General features: G+C 37.8%; 2 protein-coding genes across 3 annotated transcripts; both read left to right on the top strand.

Annotated features, from left to right (window-relative positions):
* Positions 1-13: 13 nt before the first annotated feature.
* On the top strand, positions 14-5,848 carry LOC310649255 (72 kDa type IV collagenase-like; the record flags this gene model as incomplete). Its single annotated transcript, XM_083377559.1, has 5 exons — positions 14-51; positions 325-495; positions 2,682-2,837; positions 5,481-5,645; positions 5,772-5,848. Exons 2-5 carry the CDS (start codon positions 417-419, stop codon positions 5,846-5,848), a joined length of 477 nt encoding a protein of 158 aa, XP_083233685.1. The 5' UTR covers positions 14-51; positions 325-416.
* LOC310650329 (epididymal sperm-binding protein 1-like) lies at positions 5,619-24,255 on the top strand. Of its 2 annotated transcripts, XM_083379231.1 has the most exons (10): positions 5,619-5,645; positions 8,175-8,304; positions 11,782-11,946; positions 12,727-12,894; positions 13,512-13,676; positions 14,750-14,914; positions 15,127-15,291; positions 20,986-21,123; positions 22,220-22,376; positions 24,120-24,255. In XM_083379231.1, exons 2-9 carry the CDS (start codon positions 8,268-8,270, stop codon positions 22,354-22,356), a joined length of 1,140 nt encoding a protein of 379 aa, XP_083235357.1. In that variant the 5' UTR covers positions 5,619-5,645; positions 8,175-8,267; the 3' UTR covers positions 22,357-22,376; positions 24,120-24,255. The 2 variants fall into 2 exon arrangements, with proteins under 2 accessions (XP_083235357.1, XP_083235356.1); XM_083379230.1 differs by lacking the exons at positions 5,619-5,645; positions 8,175-8,304 and adding an exon at positions 8,574-8,686.
* Positions 24,256-25,557: the final 1,302 nt, after the last annotated feature.

The following is a 25,557-nucleotide window of genomic DNA, read 5'->3' as shown; positions in this document are numbered from 1 at the left end:
TTACCAAGAACTATGATATTGACTTTCAATGGACCTATTGTGAACCTTCTGGTAGGATGGTGGCGTGCTGAGTGAGGGGAAAAGGTTATGTGTACATGGGTTGGATATTGGGTTTGGAGAAAGAGTAGGAGATTAAGACAAACTCATTTGGGAGGGAACTGCAGAAGAAGATCCTGACTGTTTTCTAATATACTCAGTATCATTGTGGAGATATAAGCAGATAAATATTTTTCCATTCTGTGTTAGTTTCACATGTATTCACCACTGAACATAAATTATATGTGAAAGGTATCCATAGCCTTACTTTCACCTTTGTCTTTTAAGAACCGGAACCTGATCTAATAATAGTGAATCCACTTTGTGTATTCCCATTCATCTACAAAAGCATCTCCTATAATACATGTACAACAGAGGGCATGAGTGATGGGAAGCTGTGGTGTGCCACCACGATCAACTTTGATTTGGATAATACATGGGTGTACTGCAATGTCACAGGTAAGATTAAAATAGACAAACTTTTTGCAACAGAAGTGCACAACTTCAACTGCAGATAAAGGACTACATGTGTTGCCCCTGGTCCTGTACTCAGAATTTTTTATTTTTTTAATTTTAATTCCATTTATATCCCGCCCTTCTCCGAAGACTCAGGGCGCCTTACAAGCTTAGCAGTAGCCTTCATTCTATGTATATGCCTGCTTATTAGGGCTTTCACCCCCCCCCCCAAGCGGCATTATTACAAAGTCAGCTTAATTGCCCCCAACAATCTGGGTTGATACTGAGTTTTTGTTTGCTTGTGTGAATATTTAATGTAGCAGATATGAGTGTATTAAATACACTGACAATAAACATATTAATCAATAGTAGTTTGTGTATTGTTAGGTATTGGATTATTTAGCTCATTGGGTGACTCTCTGGCCAGGAGTTCTACTCACTCTCCCCACCCACCCCATCTTTCCATGAGCTTCAAGAGAAAAGTCAAAACACATATGCAACATTTAACCATTTCCTGGGTTAAATAATGCTTTTCCAACTAGGGTAATAAGGGTAGGACAGAGAAACCAGGGAAGAGTATATAAATTATGAAGGTATATATGTATTATGGCCCCCAAGAGGTATATTTCTGCAGGTCCTTCAAGTCCTGTCAGCAGCAACTCCACTTTATGTTTTACCAGTGGTGAAGGGAAATTATCCTGCTTCTTAGCTGAGGACAGTGAAACAATTTAGGGCAAGGATGGATGTCCTTTTGATGTGTTAGGGCTGACCACAAACCTTTTAGGTAGCCATGAACAACAAACGATATGATAAGAGTGCAAACTAGATGAGGCCAGTTTTTTCTGAGTCTGTTTTCTTTTATGATAGGAAATTTATAAATTTCTTAGCTTTTAAATAGTTGTTTTATAGTAAGTCTATTTTAGGGCTTTCCCTAAAAGTTTTGAATCATATTATCAACAAATGGAAGGAAATGATGTCATCAATTTTTTTAGCATCTAGAGTTGGCTGTGGACAATCACAAACAATGGACTTGAAGCCCACTTTAGGCAATGGGATTTCATCTGTCTAATGCTCCTTAAGAGTTCCAAGGAAGATAATCTGGGATAGATAGCCCTGTTTTCCAAAGTAAAAGTATGGCTAAAGTTTGTTGTTATTGTATCTTACATATTATTGAACATATATCCCTAACACGGCTACTTCATACTGCCTAATAATAGAGCTGATTCTGCCTCCAAACAGATACTTTTGGCTGAAACAGATCTACCAAGATCTGGAGAACCCACAATAATGCTTGGCATTCATATACTTGCTTTAGGATATGACCTAATGTTTTTCCTTTTTGTTCAAGCAAAATTTCTACTAAGTCTCAGTTTGGGCCTTTATTTACTTTGGGCCTTTATCATTCCCTGTAACATTATCACTGGAGAAAAAGAACATGATTTGGTATCTGACAACCAACATTAGATTCAAATGCCATACCTGTAATTGTTTCTATATTCAACACATTTAGCTCAATTAATGTCATGGCAACAAATAGTCATCAATTTATGACTGTTATTGAGTCTGTTGTTAAAATAATAAATCACAATGGCCATTAAGTGGGTAACCACATCATCATGCCTTATTTTATAACTTTTTTTTGCAGTGTTCATTAAGTGAGTGTGACCGTCCTAAGGCTTGTTAAGTGAACCTATTGTTAGATATGGACTGTTGTTTTTTTAACCAGAAACTGGAAGTAAATGCTGATGTCTGACAAAAACATTGTAAACTGCAGCTACATGACTGCAGGTACATGTGGGATGCTGCAAATGGCAATGAATGCAGGCCGGTTGCCAATTGCCCAAAATGTGGTCACGTTGACCATGGTGGTGGTGGTGGAGCTGTTGGTATTTTGAATCAGGGGCATAAATAGCTTTTTTTGGTATCCATCTTAACCTTGAATGATTGCTAACAGACCAGGCCATAAGTTGAAGTCTACCTATATACAAAAAACTGATTCCTCCTAGTATGTGTGAATGGCTGCTTTGCTTTCTTATTTAAAGTTTAGTTTCACAGTGTATCAAAAAAGTTTCTAATGCACCACAGAAGTAACATTTGGATGTACAGCATAAATTATTTTTTTAAAAAAGACATCAGGGGAACTGAATGACCTGAGGTCTTACAAACTTTATCTTATATATCATGTTCAGATGCTGATCCCAAAGAAATGTGCATCTTTCCCTTTTTGTACAACCAAAATTTCTACTTCATGTGCACCACAGATGGGATGTTTGGCAAGACACCTTGGTGCTCCCTCACCCAAAACTATAATTCAGACCTGCAATGGACTTATTGTGAGCCATCAGGTAAGGAAGAATGGTGCAGAAATAGAAGCAAAACTTTTTTTGTGCATGAGGGTCAAATGAAATGCTGATGATAGCATTTCTCTGTGTTGAAGTATTAAGATGCCCCAGTTTTATAGCAAACCATATCTAATTTTAAATGAAAATAGACATTCACAACAATATCAAGTACCCAAGTATATCCCTAAAGGTAAACACTTTTCCCCAATTAAGCACTGTTTGATATTGAACACAAATTACAAAAATAGTCTGTATGCCATTTTTCTATGAAAACCAGATACTTCGTTTACAGTGTCTTTCTGAGGGACTTCCAAAATGTTACGAGACAACTCAAGGATTTGTAGCACAGAATGAAAGTGACTATTTTACTGAATATTTTCTAGGGGAAAGAGTATTTTTAAGAAACTTTTAAGTGTGGGGCTTTGTTTTCTTCACAACTCAAAGCATGTTCCTCAAGAAATGGAGAATGTGAATAATGAACAATGAAATACTCATGGGAAATAATTAGCATGACTTCAATCATTTCTGTGTTACTCAAAAAGAAACTAGATACTTGGATACTTGGGAGGTAATCTGGGTCAGAAATGTTAAATTTACTCAGGCTCAAACTTTAAGAGAAATTTTTTATAAAATGTTTTATAGATGGCATTTGGATCCCAAAAAGTTGTCTAATATGTATCCTAACCTACAGTGTAAATGCTGGAGATGTGGTAGTTTAGATGCTACTTATTTTCATATGTGGTGGACCTGCAGAAATATAAAAGCTTTTTGGATTAAAATTTGGTGGAACATTCAAAAGATTTTTAAGAGAAAGATAAAGTTTTCTCCACAATTGTTTTTATTGAGTATTGTTGTAGATTGTGATACCAAAGAAATCAATTTGATGTTGAACTTGATAACAGCAGCACGATTACTGGTGGGACAATATTGGAAGAAGGATAGTTTGCCTACTATAGAAGAATGGGTACTTATGGTATCGAACTTTGCAGAAATGTCTAAGACAGGGATCTTCAAGCTTGGCCCTTTTATGACTTGTGGACTTCAACTCCCAGAATTCCTCAGCTAGCCGTGCTGGCTCAAGAATTCTGGGAGTTGAAGTCCACAAGTCATAAAAGGGCCAAGTTTGAAGACCCCTGGTCTAAGATTTCTGCTTATTTGAAGGATTATTTGCAAGAAAGATATATTTCAGTTTGGAGGAGATAGATAGATTATATTCAGAATAAATATGGGACTAAAAAGTTCCATTTAACTTATGAGTAGATTTTAGATTTTTATTAACTTTAGTATTAGTATTGATTATATTTTTGTTTAAGTTATTATTATTATGTTTTTATGTATCAATGTTAAGGGGGAGTTAAAGCACATTATGAATTTGGTTAATTTTATAATGGATAATTTTAGTTAGAATATGATTATTATATTTATGACCCTGTATTCAGCTCTGGGAAGTGGGGGGGTGGGGGTGGTTTGGGGCGGGTGGGTTTTGGGGATGTTTTGTAAAAAATGTTTTGTAAAACTCTTTAATAAAAAAAGAAAAGAAAGTAGAACATGAAATATGAACTTGGTGGCACTCCATATTCCTACTTCCTTTATTTCAGGACATCAACAATTTTATGAGGAGGGGAGGGAATGTTTCCTGGTGAAACTGGCCTATCAGAGCAACCTGGTCTACTCAAATATAAGACAGAGCATACTGCTTCCGCTTTTGCCTTTCCGCCCCAATCTAGGAGCCTTCACAGGCAGTCACTTCTGCGACAAACTATTTCTGTGTTAAATTTAAATTTACCAACAAAGAATTAAAAGGACACTAGTATAGCTGTTTATTGAGAAGGAATGAAAACACATGCATGATGTCATTGTTATTTCAGTGTACTGAACTGCATGCTGACATCAGATATTGTGATATAGTACATCAGTGGCACGCTACACATTTCTCATGTGTAGTCATTTTTAAAAAATCGTGGTTTGCTGTGGAAACAGTTGTTTCAGAATATTGTGGCTGATATATCACTGCTTGCTTCATCAAAAGTGAATTATGTTAAATAAAACTGAGGAAATATCAGGCAAAAAGCTGAAAAAAATTATATTAAACAAGGTATTATATGTATTGGAGAGAAAGAAGCACACAGTAGAAGTCACTGCATCCTTATTTATGTATGCATGATATATTTATTGAGCGAGTGGGATAAATTGTCCATCGCTCAGCAAAGATCTAACTTATATGGAGTCCTCTCCAAGGCTAGTTGCTTTCTTGCAGATGTTTAATTACCAAACTAGGTAAAATCATCACTTCTAGAAGCAACCAAACTCAGAGGGCACCAAGGACTCTACAATTCACCCTTCAGGTACAAATATTCTCTTCTATCAGTCCAACTAATTCTTATTCCTATCAATATGTACAGTATAGGACAACTAGCATACAAACATCCATCCAAACTTTTAAAAAAACTAAAAGAAGTCCAAGCAGGATATCTGCGTGTGATCTCTCTTCCAGGCACTTAATAAATCCACTGCATGAATGGAATGACTGTGTGCTTTGGTGTACATTCTTCTATCTTCAGATAATTGAATGCTTGGACCAGGAGTTACTTTACTGCAAGGATAATTCTGATTAATTTCCTTCTTCTTTTGTATTTTAAATATCAGGCCCTGGTGAGATTATGGAAAGTCCACCATGCATTTTCCCATTCATCTATCAGGGAAAGCTTTACCAAAATTGTACTGCAGATGGGCGGAGAGATGGGAAGTTCTGGTGTGCAACAACCCAGAATTATGATGTTGATAGGAAACTGAAGCTCTGCCAAGATTTAGGTAAAGAAATTAAATGTTACAAGAAAAAAATAGAAGGGCATAATAAAATATATAAGGGAATATGTTTGAATTGAAAGACTAAGGGATATTTGAAGCATAGTTTTGCACATTCTATATGTAAACCAGAAAATGGAATCATGCCTTTGATGCTGCTCATTATCTGTCAAGAGGTAACTGAATATGAGCAACTGCTTTGGGGTTAATGCTTACCATCAACAGTGTCATTCTACAGCTTCTACAAGAACTCCTAAGTATCTAGATTTCTGGTCTTGCGTTGTAATGACATGGCCAAGGGATTGTGGGGCTCCGCACCTCATGGCTGGTTTCGCTCTGCCAGGGGACCCTAAATGGTTTGAAGTTGCCCCGGAGGGGCATCGAAGGAACCCCCCCCGAAGAACATGGAATAACGGTGGTCAATCTGTTTGATCTGGGGGAAGCCATCCAAATTGACAGGAGAAAGGCTAGCTACACCTCAGTGACTAGCCCAAATTACTGGTAGCTGAAGTCCAAAAGTACTAACCAGAACAACTGCGAAGTGTGCTTGGAACTGGGTGAGAATATCAATCTTCTCTCTTCTATTTTGTAACTGATTTCCTGGAAAAGATCCCCAAGAAGCAAAAAATTCTCCGAAAGTGAGAAGGGAGGGGACAGCATCCCCACCCTTCCATAGATGGAAGAGGCAATTTAATTTTTATGGGGGACAGAAGTATATTGAAATGAAGTTAATACTACTACAGTCTGGATAATTCTGAAAATTATAAAAACTGTTAAAATTCCACATCTGAAAAAGTATTGATGAAATTACAAGAAAATAATTATTTGTTTTAAAAGTTGGAAAATGAATAGCTACTGACATCTAATGGAGGATTAGAGCATAGAACAACAGCTGCATTGACTCAGAAATTGGCAAGATGCCCAGAAATAAAGAACAACTTGTTCCTTTGAATCTCAGTGACTTCTAGCCAAATAAAAAACAGCTGGGAACAGAGGAAAGAAAATACACTGGGGCACCTACTACAGAGTGAGAACTATATTTGTTTTAAAAACTACTGACCTGGGATTGTAAATACTTACTGAGCTGTGATTTCTAAGCTCAAGAATTATTTGCAGAGAAAGAAAAACCTTGATTTTTGGCTAATCTTCTAGGGGGAATTTACTGGAAAGTTCTTAGGTGGTTAAACATTCTGGACTGCAAATTTGGCTGACTAATTGTGAGACCACTGAACAGAAGAGCCATTATAAAATAGTGCTTTTAGTGGTGCTTTGACAATTGTAAACACACTGGATTATGAAAACCATATATAAAGATAAGAACTATATAAGATTTGGTGTTTGGATTTTAAGATTGACTGGTTTGATAAAGCTAATCAGAGACTATGATACTGGTGAAAGACTATTTGGAGGGGGAGATAAAATGGATGTGACATACCTATCTAAAAGTGGCAGGAAACCACACCTAATGTTTCCATCTGAACGTCCCAGCCTGGAAGATCAGAGATCTGCAGCAGCAATACTCCAAGACAAGGCAAATACTTTCCAGGGGAAAATGTATGCAGTACTGTGACAGATTCAAATGACAATTGTTTCAAATCATGATGAGACTAAAAACAACTTTGATGACATAAATGAGCACATCTTTAACCTAAACTTAATTAAGCTTAAATAAGAATCTTGAAAACAGGACATATAGTGACTTAATAAGATGACTTTTACAAATACAATTGAAACATAAGCTGATCAGAACGGATGATATATGATATGCTGATGTTACTGTTATTTGTACAAACACAAGAAAAATGTTTATTTCCAACCTTGTATGTAATGAAAGTATTAAGTACATTTGTTTAATGTTGACAGAAGGAGAATACTAGTGGAAAAAGAGAAGATCAAGGAAATATATCATTAATTGATTGATTATGAAATTATACAGTAGTAATTAATTATTATTGTTTTTTAAATATACGAATCCAGACAACATGCTGTTCACTAAGCTCTAAAGATTGTTATTGTAAAAAATCAATAAAATATATATTTTTAAAAAACTCTAAGAATCTGAAGCACATTCTAATAAGAATTTGCTCATATTCAAAATCCCTCAGTAGATCTCCATAGGAATGTGGCAGGAGGGAGGGAGGGAGGGGGAGAGAGAGAGAGAGAGAGAGAGAGAGAGAGAGAGGGAGGGAGGGAGGGAGGGAGGGAGGCAAAAATGTAACTTGGAGGGTATGGTAAGCCCAAAAGGTAGGTAGATGTCAAATAGGGCAATAGAAAATGTCCCTGTTGCTCCATCAGAATGTCATCTTGGACTAAGGGTGGGGAGCTAGTTTTAATACAAACAGTAAATTGTACAATAATATCTGGCTACCAATATCTGTTTCTAATAAGGATGAAATGAGCAACATGGTGATTCCTGGTAATTAATGTAACTGAAAACATCCCACGGGATATGTACTGGATAAAAATGACAAAGTCATTTATAACTCCGTACCTGGAGGCATGACATAAAGTAATATATGTGTCTTTCTGCTCTAGGAATTTCAGAAAAGATGGGCTGTATATACCATTCTCCCCTTCATGGATTACTGCCTTGTCGTGGCGAAGGGGCTTGCGTAATTCAATGAAGCTATGAACTATGCCGTGCAGGGCCACCCAAGACGGAAAGGTCATAGCAGAGAGTTCTGACAAAATGTGATCCACTGGAGAAGGAAATGGCAACCCACTCCAGTATCTTTGCCATGAAAACCCTATGGACAGTACCAAAAGGCAAAACGATATGACGCTGGAAGATGAGCCCCTCAGGTCGGAAGGCGTCCAATATGCTACTGGGGAAGAGCAGAGGGCTAGTACTAGTAGCGCCAGAAAGAATGAAGCGACTGGGCCAAAGCCGAAAGGACGCTCAGCTGTGGATGTGTCTGGTGGTGAAAGGAAAGTCCGATGCTGTAAAGATTTTTTCTCCATAGGAACCTGGAATGTAAGATCCATGAATCAAGGCAAGCTGGACGTGGTCAAACAAGAGATGACAAGACTGAACATCGACATCTTAGGTATCAGCGAACTAAAATGGACAGGAATGGGTGAATTTAGTTCAGATGACCATCAGGTATACTACTGCGGGCAAGAATCCCTCAGAAGAAATGGAGTAGCCTTCATAGTCAATAAAAGAGTAGGAAAAGCAATACTGGGATACAATCCTCAAAATGACAGAATGATCTCAGTTCGAATCCAAGGCAAACCATTCAATATCACAGTAGTCCAAGTCTATGCCCCAACCACCACTGCTGAAGAGGATGAAATTGATCGATTCTATGAAGCCCTACAGCACCTTATAGAACTAACACCAAAAAATGATGTCCTTATCATCATGGGGGATTGGAATGCTAAAGTAGGAAGCCAAAAGATAACCGGAATAACAGGCAAGTTTGGCCTTGGAGTACAAAATGAAGCAGGGCACAAGCTGATAGAATTTTGTCAAGAGAATACGATGGTCATAGCAAACACTCTTTTCCAACAACCCAAGAGACGGCTCTACACATGGACACCAGCAGACGGTCAACACAGAAATCAGATAGACTATATGCTCTGCAGCCAAAGATGGAGAAGCTCTATACAGTCAGTAAAAACAAGACCAGGAGCTGACTGTGGCTCAGACCATGAGCTTCTCATTGCAAAGTTTAGGCTTAAACTGAAGAAAGTAGGGAAAAGCACTAGGCCACTCAGGTATGAATTAAATCATATCCCTGTTGAATATACAGTAGAGGTGACAAATAGATTTAAGGAATTAGATCTGATAGACAGAGTGCCTGAAGAACTATGGACAGAGGTTTGCAACATTGTACAAGAGGTAGCAACTAAAACCATCCCAAAGAAAAAGAAATGCAAGAAAGCAAAATGGCTGTCTGAGGAAGCTTTGCAAATAGCTGAGGAAAGGAGGGAAGCAAAAGGCAAGGGAGAAAAAGAAAGATATTCCCAATTGAATGCAGAATTCCAGAGAATAGCTAGAAGAGATAAGAATGCCTTCTTAAATGAACAGTGCAAAGAAATAGAAGAAAACAATAGAATAGGGAGGACCAGAGATCTTTTCAAGAAAATTGGAAAGATGAAGGGAACGTTTCATGCAAAAATGGGGATGATAAAGGACCAAAATGGCAGGGACCTAACAGAGGCAGAAGAGATTAAGAAGAGATGGCAAAATTACACAGAAGAACTATACAAGAATGAGCTTAACGTCCCTGATAATCACAATGAGGTGGTCACTGACCTCGAGCCAGACATCCTAGAATGTGAATGTTGGCCTTAGAAAAACTGAGCAACAACAAAGCTAGTGGAGGTGACAGTATTCCAGCTGAGCTATTCAAATCTTAAAAGATGATGCAGTAAAAGTGCTACACTCAATTTGCCAGCAAATTTGGAAAACTCAACAGTGGCCACAGGATTGGAAAAGATCAGTTTACATTCCAATTCCAAAGAAAGGCAGTGCCAAAGAATGTTCAAACTATCGCACCATTGCACTCATTTCACATGCTAGTAAAGTTATGCTTAAAATCCTACAAGCTAGACTTCAGCAGTATGTGGATCGAGAACTACCAGAAGTGCAGGCAGGATTTCCAAGAGGCAGAGGAACTAGAGATCAAATTCCCAACATACGCTGGATCATGGAGAAAGCTAGAGAGTTCCAGAAAAACATCTACTTTTGCTTCATTGACTATGCTAAAGCCTTTGGTTGTGTGGATCATAACAAACTGTGGAAAGTTCTTAAAGAGATGGGAGTACCAGACCATCTTATTTGTCTCTTGAGAAACCTATATGCGGGCCAAGAAGCAACAGTGAGAACTGGACACAGAACCACTGATTGGTTCAAAATTGGGAAAGGAGTCTGGCAAGGCTGTATACTGTCACCCTGCCTAATTAACTTATATGCAGAGCACATCATGAGAAAGGCAGGGCTATATGAATCAAAAGTTGGAATTAAGATTGCCGGAAGAAATATCAACAACCTAAGATATGCAGATGATACCACTCTAATGGCAGAAAGTGAAGAAGAACTAAAGAGCCTCGTGTTACGTGTGAAGAAGGAGAGTGCAAAGTTGGGTTGAAACTTAACATTAAGAAAACCAAGATCATGACATCCGGCCCTCTCAATTCCTGGCAAATAGATGGGGAAGAAATGGAGGTAGTGACAGATTTTATTTTCCTGGGCTCCAAGATCACTGCAGATGGGGACTGTAGCCAAGAAATTAAAAGACGCTTGCTCCTGGGAAGGAAAGCCATGGCAAATCTAGACAGCACACTAAAAAGCAGAGACATCACCCTGCCAACAAAAGTGCGTATAGTCAAGGTTATGGTCTTCCCAGTTGCAATGTAAGGCTGTGAAAGTTGAAGATCCTGAAGTTGAAGCTCAAATACTTTGGCAACCTAATGAGAAGGAAGGACTTACTGGAGAAGAGCCTAATGCTGGGAAAGATTGAGGGCAAGAGAAGAAGGGGACGACAGAGAATGAGGTGGCTGGATGGAGTCACTGAAGCAGTAGGCGTGAGCCTAAATGGACTCCAGAAGATGGTAGAGGACAGAAAGGCCTGGAGGAATGTTGTCCATAGGGTTGCAATGGGTCGGACATGACTTCGCAGCTAACAACAACAACAACAATATACCATTCTGATAATATCTGTTTAAAAGTGGTATTTTTAAGAATGAATGACAGGATATGTCCCTGGACCAGCCCAGGAACACAGTACCCATTTTTCCCCCCACAAAATTTCTAAATATCAAATACTGAATATCTTTCTTCCTCTTGTCCTATCCCCTCCATTGGATAACTGGGATAGAAAAAACTGAAAAAGAATAGCTAGAGGATGGATGGATGGATGAATGGGGCCCATAAAGGATATCTTGTCTAGGGTCCTTCCAGTCCCAGCAATAATATAATTAATACTTATGCTGTTTTGGGTAAATTCTTACTTGCTTGAGGTAGAAATAAGGGAGAAAAATGAATGTTTGAAAGCATGTGAGCAGAGCATTTCAATAGTGGACGTTGTTGTTTGGTTTTATTTATGACTTTTTGTGGAATCTATGTTGGCATTCACTATTGATAGGAATGGATCACATATCCTTGTATTCACTTACTTTTTTGTTTAAAATCCAGGGCCAGAAACAAAGATACAAAGCCCATCATGCATCTTCCCATTCATCTTCAAGGAAAAAGTCTACAGTACATGCACTAATGAAGGCATGAGTGATGGGAAATTCTGGTGTGCCACCACCACCAGCTATGATGTAGATAAAAAATGGACATACTGTAATGACACAGGTAGGAAAAGAACATCAAATAACTTTACAAGATAAGTTCAAATAAAAATAAAGATTGGTGAATGAGTAAATAAGAATAATCCTTGTAACTGTCAAGTAAAATAAAAAGAAGTGTTTTTACATCAAAATACAGTTAGTACACTTTTTCTTTCAAAAATGCATTTTCAATGAAGATTTTGATTTCTTTTAAATCAAAAATGTTTGCAAAAATCGACACTAATTTTTATGTTAATTTAGTAGTGCTACATGCTAAATTGCTTGGCTTTCCTGTGTGACAGAGATATTAACATCAGAGGTGCACTACTGTAATTTTTTGTAAATCCTTTTCTCTAGGAGAACACATCATTTCGTCATGTGATTAGCTAGATTACTGTCTAAGCAGGAGTGTACAAAATGCAGTCAGCAACATCCATTTCATGATTGTATTTTGCATATGGAAGGTTCTAATGGACAAATTGGGTATCTTAAACTGCAGATACTTATAGTATTACATATATCTGAAGTCCCTTCAGATAATGGGTAGTGGCTTTGTCTTTTGGATGTAGTTCTTAAGAAGCTGTACAAGTTTGGGTCTTGACCTGATAGAATTTGCATGACCGTGATATAAGGATTGTGGGATATAGTCCAATTTCTGTAGAGTAAAATGGGTAAAGCATTGTCAAATAAAGCAACTGTAATTAAAACTCTATAAAAAAAGTACTTCTATTTCTGAAAATAAGCAAATAATATGTTGGAAATTGTTGTTTTGCAATAATTATGATTTCTTCTTTCCTACTATCAGGACCTGATGAGAATGTGGAAAGTCTACCTTGTGTCTTTCCATTTGTCTTCAGGAACCAAGTTTATACTGGCTGCACTACAAATGGCCGAACTGATGGAAGATATTGGTGTGCCACCAGCAGTAACTATGATATTGACAAGATGTGGAGGTTCTGTTCAGAGGAATCAGGTGCTTTCATGAGAAATGAATTAAATGCCATTCCACTGGCAAAAGTCGCTGGTTTTGCCTTGCTAGATAAGATTTTGACAAATTCTACTCTCTGATTTCATGGATTCCTCTTAGAAATATTCTGGTATTTTGGAGGTATAGGAAATGGGGGAAGAAATGTTAGGGCACTATGCAGGAACTACAATCGTATCTCTTTTACATAATAGAGCTTAAGATGGGAGTAGCCAACTTGATGTCCTCCAAATATTTTGAATCTCATCCACCATCAATCTCATACATTTACTAATGACTAATGATAAGAGATTGAGAGAATTGGAACCAAAAATGTCTGGAGTTAACAGCTGGCATACACCTGGTATGGAATGAGCTCTGTATAAATATTGTTTCTATCCACACAGAGTTTATTCCTAACAAACATGATGCAATTTGTCCTTTTAATGGCCATCAAAGCAAGTTGCTTTTGCAAGAGATGGGGTACATTCCAGTTGGGGCTTATATCTTACTACCCTTCAACAAAGACATATGTAGAGTCTGCTGTCATGTTTTTAGTATGATGAGCATAATAAAACAAGGATATTTTTCATATTTTAAATATTTCTATGATTTTTTTTCATTAGGGCCAGATCCAAATGTTGAAGATCCAGTATGTGTCTTCCCATTCATCTACAAAGATAAATTATATACAACATGTACTTCAGATGGCATGAGTAATGGAAAATGCTGGTGTGCAACTACTAGTAACTATGATGTAGATATGAAATGGACATATTGTAATATCACAGGTAGGACAGCAGCAGCAGCAGCAAAATACTACTACTACTATTAATTACAACAACAACGTTTTTTGGATATAACTTATAATACTGATAGGCAACATCAACAGTCATAAATGGAAAAATAATATCAATTTTTAAATAATTAAAAAATAATTTTTAAAATCTAGTCCTCTGGACAGTAGGTGTCAGTGGCTCCACATTTGTTTTTTAAGAGTCAATATAGTGTGGTGCTTAAAATGCTGGGGTAGGAACAGGAATATTATGTTAATTCTCTTGCAGGCCAACCTATCTCATAGAATTGTTGTGGAGGAAAATAGGTGACAGGAATGCCTCCTACTTTGAGTTGCTAAGTGAAAGCAGGATATATCTTTATTAATTGCATAAGAATCAAATTACAGCAGTTTTTTGGGTAGCCTTTATCTCATTTCTCTCACTTCAGAGATCCTTCTCACAGGGTAATTAGTAGATAGAAGTCCTTACAGAGGAGTGGAGGGGAACAAAAAATATTGGGACAAAGAGGCAAAAAACAAACATTCTAATGTCCTTGATTGCATTTCCAATGTCCTTGATTTTAATTCAAAAAATCCCCAGCAAACTCCATTATTTGAGAAGAATCCCATCTTATTTGAAAATACAGGATTGGGCAGTTAATTTAGGATGAAGGGCTGCTTCTCTAATTAGCAAAATGTACACCTCATGATTCTAAGTGAGAAATAACCTTTTGAACCTCTTTGCAAGAAAGGCACCCAGGTTGTCTACTGATGAGACCTTTCTTTATTGTCTTCTTTTTTTCTTTTCCAAAATTAATACATTTACCTTTGAAAAATAAAGAAGAGAGTAGAGGCATCGCCACTCAAAGATTCCGATCCCTTAGGAAGCACCAAATCCAGAGCACTGAAAGTATTGGAAATCAATGTATTTCTGGTCTAACGGGCAGTTGAAATTGCAGCAAACTTTTTCCTTCAGATTTTGTTTTCATTTCTTGATATAGTATTTTATTCTCTCTACACGACACTCACAATTTTATGTTATTCCTTCAAATCCAGTGAGTATTTTTCCATTGTGGTTTTAAAATCCAGATCCAGATCCGAGGATAGATGGTCCAACTTGTGTTTTCCCATTCATCTACAATGGCAATTCCTATAGCACATGCATCAGTAATGGTATGAGGGATGGGAAGAAGTGGTGTGCCACTACTAGCAACTATGATGTGGATAAAAAATGGATGTGCTGCAATGACACAGGTACAAAAAGAGTAATGGAGGTGTTTTAGTTGGCCTAGAAAAAAGAGAGCTATTTTTGAAAATCCTGAATGACAAAGATTCTAGAGTTGAACAATGGAAGGCGCTCTGTCACAACAAACCCACTTTCATTTTCGTTCTTACACTTTGCATGTCGTTCTCTTAAATTTTACTTTTTTTACTTTTCTTCTTCTCCCTTTTTTTCTTTAATGCAGGGCCAGGCACAACTGAGGAAACTCCCAAATGTATCTTTCCGTTCACTTACAATGGTAAGAGCTACAATAGCTGTACAACAGATGGACGAGAAGATGATAAACTCTGGTGTGCCATCACCAAGAACTATGATGTAGATGAAAGGCTGACTTTTTGTACCATCACAAGTAAGAGAATGAAAAGAAACAGTGAAGAGAAACAACTTTTTTGACTGACTGATTGTCACTCATGAGAATTCTAAGTTCATATTCACTCAAAAACATTGGGAATTGGTTTTGGATGGTGTAATTTTGTTTTCATACAGTGATTACATTTCTTGCATATATCAGTTGTGAAGTTATACACACACACACACACACACACACACACACACACACACACATATATATATATAAAGGTTCCCCCGCACATGCGTGCTAGTCCTTTCCAACTCTAGGGGCCGGTGCTCATCTCCATTTCAAAGCCGAAGAGCCAGCGCTTGTCCGAGGACGTCTCCGTGGTCATGTGGCCGGCATGACTAGACGAGTAACAGGTGCTCACTCCAAAATAATCTGGGGATAGCCAGGGCTTGCATAAACTCTGTTATCTATTCAGAATGAAAATACACGAGATAAAGATCATATGTCTTCTTAACAAAATACTCTTAACTATAATTTGAGACCCCTTCATGGATTACTGCCTTGTCGTGGCGAAGGGGCTTGCGTAATTCAATGAAGCTATGAGCTATGCCGTGCAGGGCCACCCAAGACGGACAGGTCATAGCAGAGAGTTCTGACAAAACGTGATCCACTGGAGAAGGAAATGGCAAACCACTCCAGTATCTTTGCCATGAAAACCCTATGGACAGTACCAAAAGGCAAAACGATATGATGCTGGAAGATGAGCCCCTCAGGTCGGAAGGCGTCCAATATGCTACTGGGGAAGAGCAGAGGGCTAGTACTAGTAGCGCCAGAAAGAATGAAGCGACTGGGCCAAAGCCGAAAGGACGCTCAGCTGTGGATGTGTCTGGTGGTGAAAGGAAAGTCCGATGCTGTAAAGATTTTTTCTCCATAGGAACCTGGAATGTAAGATCCATGAATCAAGGAAAGTTGGACGTGGTCAAACAAGAGATGACAAGACTGAACATCGACATCTTAGGTATCAGCGAACTAAAATGGACAGGAATGGGTGAATTTAATTCAGATGACCATCAGGTATACTACTGCGGGCAAGAATCCCTCAGAAGAAATGGAGTAGCCTTCATAGTCAATAAAAGAGTAGGAAAAGCAATACTGGGATACAATCCTCAAAATGACAGAATGATCTCAGTTCGAATCCAAGGCAAACCATTCAATATCACAGTAGTCCAAGTCTATGCCCCAACCACCAGTGCTGAAGAGGAAGAAATTGACCGGTTCTATGAAGCCCTACAGCACCTTATAGAACTAACACCCAAAAATGATGTCCTTATCATCATGGGGGATTGGAATGCTAAAGTAGGAAGCCAAAAGATAACTGGAATAACAGGCAAGTTTGGCCTTGGAGTACAAAATGAAGCAGGGCACAGGCTGATAGAATTTTGTCAAGAGAATACGATGGTCATAGCAAACACTCTTTTCCAACAACCCAAGAGACGGCTCTACACATGGACATCACCAGACGGTCAACACAGAAATCAGATTGACTATATGCTCTGCAGCCAAAGATGGAGAAGCTCTATACAGTCAGTAAAAACAAGACCAGGAGCTGACTGTGGCTCAGACCATGAGCTTCTCCTTGCAAAGTTTAGGCTTAAACTGAAGAAAGTAGGGAAAAGCACTAGGCCACTCAGGTATGAATTGAATCATATCCCTGTTGAATATACAGTAGAGGTGACAAATAGATTTAAGGAATTAGATCTGATAGACAGAGTGCCTGAAGAACTATGGACAGAGGTTCGCGACATTGTACAACAGGTAGCAACCAAAACCATCCCAAAGAAAAAGAAATGCAAGAAAGCAAAATGGCTGTCTGAGGAAGCTTTGCAAATAGCTGAGGAAAGGAGGGAAGCGAAAGGCAAGGGAGAAAAACATAGATATGCCCAATTGAATGCAGAATTCCAGAGAATAGCTAGAAGAGATAAGAATGCCTTCTTAAATGAACAGTGCAAAGAAATAGAAGAAAACAATAGAATAGGGAGGACCAGAGATCTTTTCAAGAAAATTGGAGAGATGAAGGGAACGTTTAATGCAAAAATGGGCATGATAAAGGACCAAAATGGCAGGGACCTAACAGAGGCAGAAGAGATTAAGAAGAGGTGGCAAAATTACACAGAAGAACTATACAAGAATGAGCTTAACGTCCCAGATAATCACAATGAGGTGGTCACTGACCTCGAGCCAGACATCCTAGAATGTGAAGTGAAGTGGGCCTTAGAAAAGCTGAGCAACAACAAAGCTAGTGGAGGTGACTGTATTCCAGCTGAGCTATTCAAAATCTTAAAAGACAATGCAGTAAAAGTGCTACACTCAATTTGCCAGCAAATTTGGAAAACTCAACAGTGGCCACAGGATTGGAAAAGATCAGTTTACATTCCAATTCCAAAGAAAGGCAGTGCCAAAGAATGTTCAAACTATCGCACCATTGCACTCATTTCTCATGCTAGTAAAGTCATGCTTAAAATCCTACAAGCTAGACTTCAGCAGTATGTGGATCGAGAACTACCAGAAGTACAGGCAGGATTTCGAAGAGGCAGAGGAACTAGAGATCAAATTGCCAACATACGCTGGATCATGGAGAAAGCTAGGGAATTCCAGAAAAACATCTACTTCTGCTTCATTGACTATGCTAAAGCCTTTGATTGTGTGGATCATAACAAACTGTGGCAAGTTCTTAAAGAGATGGTAGTACCAGACCATCTTATTTGTCTCTTGAGAAACCTATATGCGGGTCAAGAAGCAACAGTGAGAACTGGACATGGAACCACTGATTGGTTCAAAATTGGGAAAGGAGTCCGGCAAGGCTGTATACTGTCGCCCTGCCTATTTAACTTATATGCAGAGCACATCATGAGAAAGGCAGGGCTATATGAATCAAAAGTTGGAATTAAGATTGCCGGAAGAAATATCAACAACCTAAGATACGCAGATGATACCACTCTAATGGCAGAAAGTGAAGAAGAACTAAAGAGCCTCTTGTTGCGGGTGAAGAAGGAGAGTGCAAAACTTGGGTTGAAACTTAACATTAAGAAAACCAAGATCATGGCATCTGGCCCTCTCAATTCCTGGCAAATAGATGGGGAAGAAATGGAGGTAGTGACAGATTTTATTTTCCTGGGCTCCAAGATCACTGCAGATGGGGACTGTAGCCAAGAAATTAAAAGACGCTTGCTCCTGGGGAGGAAAGCCATGGCAAATCTAGACAGCACACTAAAAAGCAGAGACATCACCCTGTCAACAAAAGTGCGTATAGTCAAGGCTATGGTCTTCCCAGTTGCAATGTATGGCAGTGAAAGTTGGACCATAAGAAAGGCTGAGCGCCAAAGAATTGAGGCCTTTGAACTATGGTGCTGGAGAAGACTCCTGCGAGTCCCTTGGACTGCAAAGCGATCAAACCGGTCAGTCCTAGAGGAGATCAATCCCGACTGCTCTTTTGAAGGCCAGATCCTGAAGCTAAAACTCAAATACTTTGGCCACCTAATGAGAAGGAAAGACTCACTGGAGAAAAGCCTAATGCTGGGAAAGATAGAGGGCAATAGAAGAAGGGGGCGACAGAGAATGAGGTGGCTGGATGGAGTCACTGAAGCAGTAGGCGTGAGCTTAAATGGACTCCAGAAGATGGTAGAGGACAGGAAGGCCTGGAGGAACATTGTCCATAGGGTCGCGATGGGTCGGACACGACTTCGCAGCTAACAACAACAACAAATAATTTGAGAAGCGTGTTTAGTAAAGCAATGCATTTGATGTATTACTCATCATGATTCTTCCCATTAACCTTGAAATTGACTCTCTTGTTTTTTTCTTTTTCTCGTCATTTGTGATGAGTTCTCAAAAGGATCTGTACTGTCTCAGCTGTGCTGTAATTGGCTCCCTCAACATCTCACCACATTTCTGTAACAAACATAATGCAAAACTTCTTTATGAAATTTATGAAATTCTAACCTGCTATGGGGTGTCTCTGACTAAGAAAAGTGAACTCTCATGGACAGTAAAGATGAGGAAAAGCACATTTCACTCCATAATGTATAGTATGGCATGAATGAAGAAACAGAAGAGCAACCTGTAATTTGGCTGCAACACATATTTCATATTGACAAATCTAGTTAGATTGTTAGCTGATTGAATAATGTTTTAATTTATTCAAGAGCATTCCTGACCTTTCTAAGTTTCCTGAAATGAAGTCTACTACCAGCACTATAAAGGGTCTCAGTGGGTTAGGACGTTGAGCTTGTTGATCAGATGGTCGGCAGTTTGGCGGGTCGAATCCCAAGTGCCGCGTAACAGAGTGAGCGCCTGTTACTCGTCCCAGCTTCTGCCAACCTAGCAGTTCAAAAGCATGTAAAAAATGCAAGTAGAAAAATAGGGATCACTACGGTGGGAAGGTAACAGTGTTCCGTGCGCCTTTGGTGTCTAGTCATGCCGGCCACATGACCACGGAGACGTCCTCGGAAAAGCACTGGCTCTTCGGCTTTGAAACGGAGATGAGCACCGCCCCCTAGAATTGGAAACGACTAGCACGCATGTGCGAGGGAACCTTTACCTTTACCTTTACCAGCACTATACAGGAGATGGTGGGCAGGGAGACTGAAGCTGAGAAAAAGCTATAGTTTTAAGGAAACTTTTTGAAGCTAAAAGCATCTAGATATAATGATCTACAGTTGCCAGAACTACTGCCCACTTGGACCATGGTGACTTGGTATTGTAGATATTGTAATCTGGCAGAACTGGAGGGGATCAGATTGAAAAACCTTTTCTCATCTTGCCTTATTCATTGCTGCCATATGATTCAAAGAGAGACATTTCTTGATTATAGACAACTTTTTATCCATAATGTAAATGAGATTCTTTAGGGATGGACTCGTTGCATATAAAGTCTGCAGATACTCCTTTAGCGGGGGATAGTTGCTGATTGCCATAGAATGACTAAAATGAATGGACCATCATTTTTTTATATAGGTATTTCTTTTAGTCTTTGCTAGTTAGTCTTTTAGTCTTTGCTAGTTAGTGTTCTCTGTTGCCACCTTGTGCTAACTGATTTTTAAAAATCTTGTTCTACTTTAATTAAATGGTTTTCACCAAGAAGATGAAATTCTGTGAGAGAAAATAAATTCAGATTAACAGCTGCATTAGACATCCCAGCATTAGGGGACCACAATAAGATTCATCAATGTCAGAAGACTTGCTATGGGAAGCTGAGTGGTTACATTTACCACATATCCTAATCCCTCAGTTGTGCATAATCTTGGAAAATGGAAAACTTTTAACAGTTGCTTTTCTGTTTTTCCCTTGCCACAGATAAGCTCCACAGTTGTGTAAATTAATGTATGAAGTGATGTAATCTACAGACTTTACAGATTAACATTTAGATATAAATTTAAGATATTTGTGGCCTTCACATCAACATTCTTCTTGGATGTTCCATAGAAATTGGTTAAAAACAGAAGCACACTATATACAGTATTTCATCTCAAAATAAAGATTTCAATAAAGAATTCAAATTTCTTCATCTCTGCTGTTACCCTGGACTAAAACAGAACTTTCTTATAAAGAATTCAGAATATTAATCAGAATTTGTTTCCAAAGCTGCATTTCGCAGAACTCACATGATTTATTAAAGTGAAGACTTTCAAATAAATACTGATTGCCCCTTTGTCTTCTTTTATCTTTTTTTTAAAAAAAATTCAGAAACAGGCTGTGTCTTTCCCTTCATCTATAAAGGAAAACCATATGAAAGTTGTACCAACATGGATCAGATTGAAGGAAAAGCTTGGTGTGCCACCACTCCGGACTACAAAAGTGGTTTGAAATGGAGATTATGCAATGGTGAGTCAAATGGTAGTGCTGTGTAATTATTATTATGTTTTTCATGTTATATCCAACTATGACTTTCCTATCATCAAGAGATTTAAAATATGCTTCTATATATATTTAATTTTTTAAAAATAAAAATGTTATTTTTTCCTAACAGATTACACATTATCTGTACTGAATCACCAATTTATGTATTCCTGTTTTCATATGCACTCACTGCCAGTTTGTACATTTTAGCACTTCCAATCATATTTAAATCTACACTTTCACTTTCCTGCATGTATTCTTCATCTCCTTTCCACATAATCAGATCATTTTCATTATGTCCTTCCCTTTTTCTTCAATTTTACATACAATATATGGTTTTTTTTTAAAAAAATACAGAAGTTGTATTGCTTGTATACAATTAAATATAAGACATTTCTCCTTCACTTTTAAGAGTTTGAATGAACATTCTGCATTTAAATACTGATACTCTTCAACTTATAAACTTGAGTCTTCCCATCAGTCATAAATCATGACAATTGTATAGAGGTTCACGCACATGACCAATCCAATTTTATGACCTTTTTTTGGAAGTGGTCACTGCCTTGGTGGAGCTGTGGGCTAATGCCTCCCTAAGTAATACCAGCTGCCTGCAATTAGTGCAGGTTCGCATCCCACCAGGCTCAAGGTTGACTCAGCCTTCCATCCTTCCGAGGTAGGTAAAATGAGGACCCAGATTGTTGGGGGCAATTAAGCTGACTTTGTAATAATGCCGCTTGGGGGGGGGCGAAAGCCCTAATAAGCAGACATATACATAGAATGAAGGCTATTGCTAAGCACATTGATTTGTGCTTTAGATTGTAAGCTGCCCTGAGTCTTCAGAGAAGGGCGGGATATAAATCGGATTAAAAAACAACAAATGGCATGGTTGTTAATCAAACCAATTGTTTGCTATGGGCTAATTTTGAATTATACTAGTTTTTATTTTTGAATTTGTACCCTCTACATTTTGAAGATGGCTTATAAATTGTTGTCTGAATTCTTCATTTTGTACAGGAGGAAGAAATGTAGACCAAGCAAATAAAAAAAACCTTCCATTTTTTAAATTCTTCTTTCCATTTAGAAGCAGATTGTGTCTTTCCTTTTATCTTTCGTGGCCAGTCATATGGCAATTGTACCAGTGATGGGCGTGCTGATAACAAACGATGGTGTTCCCTCACCGGCAATGCTGATGTCAATCCTAGTTGGCTTCTGTGCTGAATTGGACTAAAGAATTTCAGGTGGGGATGGAGAAAGTTTTCATCAGATAGGCATGGACACGGGAAGGGACCAAAGTTATCTTCCTTTATGACATTCATTGCACTTCTGTTGTCAGCTGATTTTCTACCTGTTGGAGATGCGCCTTTTATCTGTGAACATCCTGCTATACTAGTGGATTTGATACCATGGGTCTGTAGTGGAAAATAAATTTCCCATTCATTTGCATAGTGCCTATGTTTTTGAAATCAATTTCACATGCCATTTTTTGGAAGGATTAGAGCAAGATTATAGAGACAATGTTCCTGAGGCTGCCTGTATTTCCCATGGAAAATCTGCAGCAGTTTCTGAGCATGCAGCCTTCTTGCCATTAATTTTTAGCCCTGTTACTAAAGCATGATGAAATTGGCAGTTTCTGAGTTAATGACTTAATTTTTACAGTCATGCAATATTTTTTTCCTTCACTGAAAAGAAAGGGGAAGTGTAGATGACAAAAGAAGAAGAAAATTTGCAGGAGAACAGAGAAAATAGTTGAGCTATATGAAACACAAGAGAGAACAATCATTTTACTTGAACCACACAAGAGCAATTAGGTAACAGTAAAGAGATATGTGAATCCTGAGAAAGCAAGGAAGAATAACACTTCACGGTTTTCCCAACATGCATGTAAGGCCTCATATTATCTTATCTCACAAAGAAATTGGATCATTTACAAATAAGTTTAAAAGAAAATTGCTTCATATTGAGATAAAAGGAACCTAGAGGTTGTATGAAAATAGAACCCTGCTAAGAAGGACATCACACAGATTTCCAGAAATCTAAAAATTTAAATAAAAAGCAATGACATCATTCTAACAGTTGCATGCTTTTAGGGTGGCAACTTGTTAAATAGGCTGTTTTGATTAGAGAGTGCAGAAATATTTCTTGGTATGGTTTCTAAACTGGTTTGAACATGCAACTTCAGCATTTCCCCAGACATGCTAGAATAGCAGAAAGACATTCAGCCTATTTTATGCTTCTTCTGCCCTTGGCCTTCATTGGCTGATTGGCTAATTCCCACATTTGAACAAGCCAGACTCCTTTCATCGTTCTTCCAGTTTGAGGACTGATTAGGCTGGAAGAGCTATACTCTTCTAATATACTGTGCTTATAACACACTGATCGTGATTTTGGTTTTGATCTTCTCCCTTCTCCTTATAGATCTTTCTTATAAAAGACTGGTAAAGAGTGACTTTAGAAATGTAGATGCTACTTAGTGGTTGCATATTATTAATGTAGGTAGGGGAATAGGAGGTAAACAGTTATGAAACACAGTTTTTAACAGGAATTTAATGAGGTGAAGGAATTATACAATAAACTTCATGAGTGTATGCAATTGCTTTCATTGTAGCATTAGTTAATGAGTAGTCTGACCATAAATAACCCAAAGTTATGAGTAGAAATCTCCTAGTCAAAGCATATCCTGGGTGAGATGAGCTGTTTGGGATTCTTTCATTGAAAATGCCAAGGATTACATTTGACAACTTCAACTTTCAACATCTTCTGCCCTGGGGCTTGATAATATGATTTTACAGTGCATTTCACTGAAAAAGCTATATTTTGTCTTGTATATAAAATGTTAATAAATTTTATACTTCCTGGTCTGTCCTGAATTAGCCATCTACTGTCTGCCAGTGAACTCTGTATAGAGTTGACACATTACAATGACACACTGACGACACACTGACTGACTGCATATTCCTTTGTATTTTGGGTTGTCTTTTCAGCTCATGTCCTCAAAGGTAGACCAGCTGATCACCAGGGCTTGCTGAAACTTTTCAACGGCCAGGATCAATATACTAAAGAAGTTGACTTTTCTTTGTTTTTATGAATTCTAGATCTGGAAATAAAAATTTTCTGTAACTCTCTGGGGCAATTATTATTATTATTTGCTTGTAACTGCCATGTGATAGTAGCAGAGAAACATATGCATTCCCTAATATATTTCAGACCTTTTGACCAGACCAGAAAACAGGCACCATAAGGACTACTTGGGAATTCTGTTGTTAAAGATCTTAATAGCAAAAAGCCTGATATTTTTCCACTGCCTCTTCTTATACTAAAGAGAGTCAAGGTGGATGTTTACCTTGCATTTATTTTTCAAAGTTAGCTCTTTCTCTAAGGAGTGTAGTAATACTCATCACAATCCCCATCTGTGAAAAGGTCAGTTGCACAACTTGCAGCTGTAGGACTATGTAAACACTTCCAAAATTTTCATTATGCATCCCCAAGGGACCTTCCCAAATGGAAGTTTTTATATTTATAAATATAAATCAGGTAGGGATAAATCATATTAACGGCATATGGTGAAATTCAATCCAATCATAATTATACTTTGTCTTGGCCTTGTTACCTTTTTTGAAAACAATTCTTTGCATGCCATTTAAGGCCAAACAGGCTTCTCAGCAATAATAATAATAATAATAATAATAATAATAATAATAATAATAATAATAATAATAATAATAATAATAATAATAATAAATAATAATAATAATAATAATAATAATAATAATAATAATAATAATAATAATAAAAAACACATTTGTAGTAGAAGTAACTCTATTCTTATAGCTGGAATGGCTGCCTTAGGCTTAACAATTCATTGGGTATCTTGAGGCTAAGGCATTCTTATCCAAATTTATGGAAAAAATGAGATGAGGAAGGGCTATATATGCCATTTTAATTCTTGAAGGAAGAGCAGGATATACATATTAAATACAATAAGATGGAATGGACTGAACCACTTGACCTAGTTTGCAAAAGAGGACTGCTTCATGTAATTCTTACTTGTATTAAAGAACTAAAAACAAAAAAAAAGCCTGTCACCAAATCGTACAAATATCCCCACTACAGAAAAGAGGATTGTTTCGTAGTTCAGTTTTTATGTCTATGGTGAACCTTTCAAGACCGGGAACTTTGGAAATAGTAATACTATCTGGAGCCTGAAGGGAAAATGTCTGTTGTGCTATTGTTTAGCCAAATGATCCTGAGGGAAACTGCAGGTGCTTTTAGCATTCTTTTGGAATTAAAAAAATAAAGAGTACTTTAGAATAAAAGAGAAAAGTAATCATATTTACTTTTATTTAATTTCTATGGTTGCCCATTTCAACTAAATGACTCTGGGTGGCTTACAATTCTGAAATAAAACAGGCAAAATCAATA

Source organism: Vipera ursinii, assembly GCF_947247035.1.
Source record: "Vipera ursinii genome assembly, chromosome: Z".
Taxonomy (NCBI): Eukaryota; Metazoa; Chordata; class Lepidosauria; order Squamata; family Viperidae; genus Vipera; species Vipera ursinii.
Note: the sequence above shows the minus strand (reverse complement) of the source record. Positions and strands in the feature narration are given on the sequence as shown.

Bases quoted from the DNA above. Each gene is read 5' to 3' on its own strand.
- LOC310650329 (XM_083379230.1), top strand. From the start codon at position 8,623: ATGAATCAAGGCAAGCTGGACGTGGTCAAACAAGAGATGACAAGACTG. The intron at 8,687-11,781 runs GTATCAGCGAAC...TTTAAAATCCAG, and splicing joins ACTGAACATCGACATCTTAG to GGCCAGAAACAAAGATACAA. The intron at 11,947-12,726 runs GTAGGAAAAGAA...TCCTACTATCAG, and splicing joins GACATACTGTAATGACACAG to GACCTGATGAGAATGTGGAA.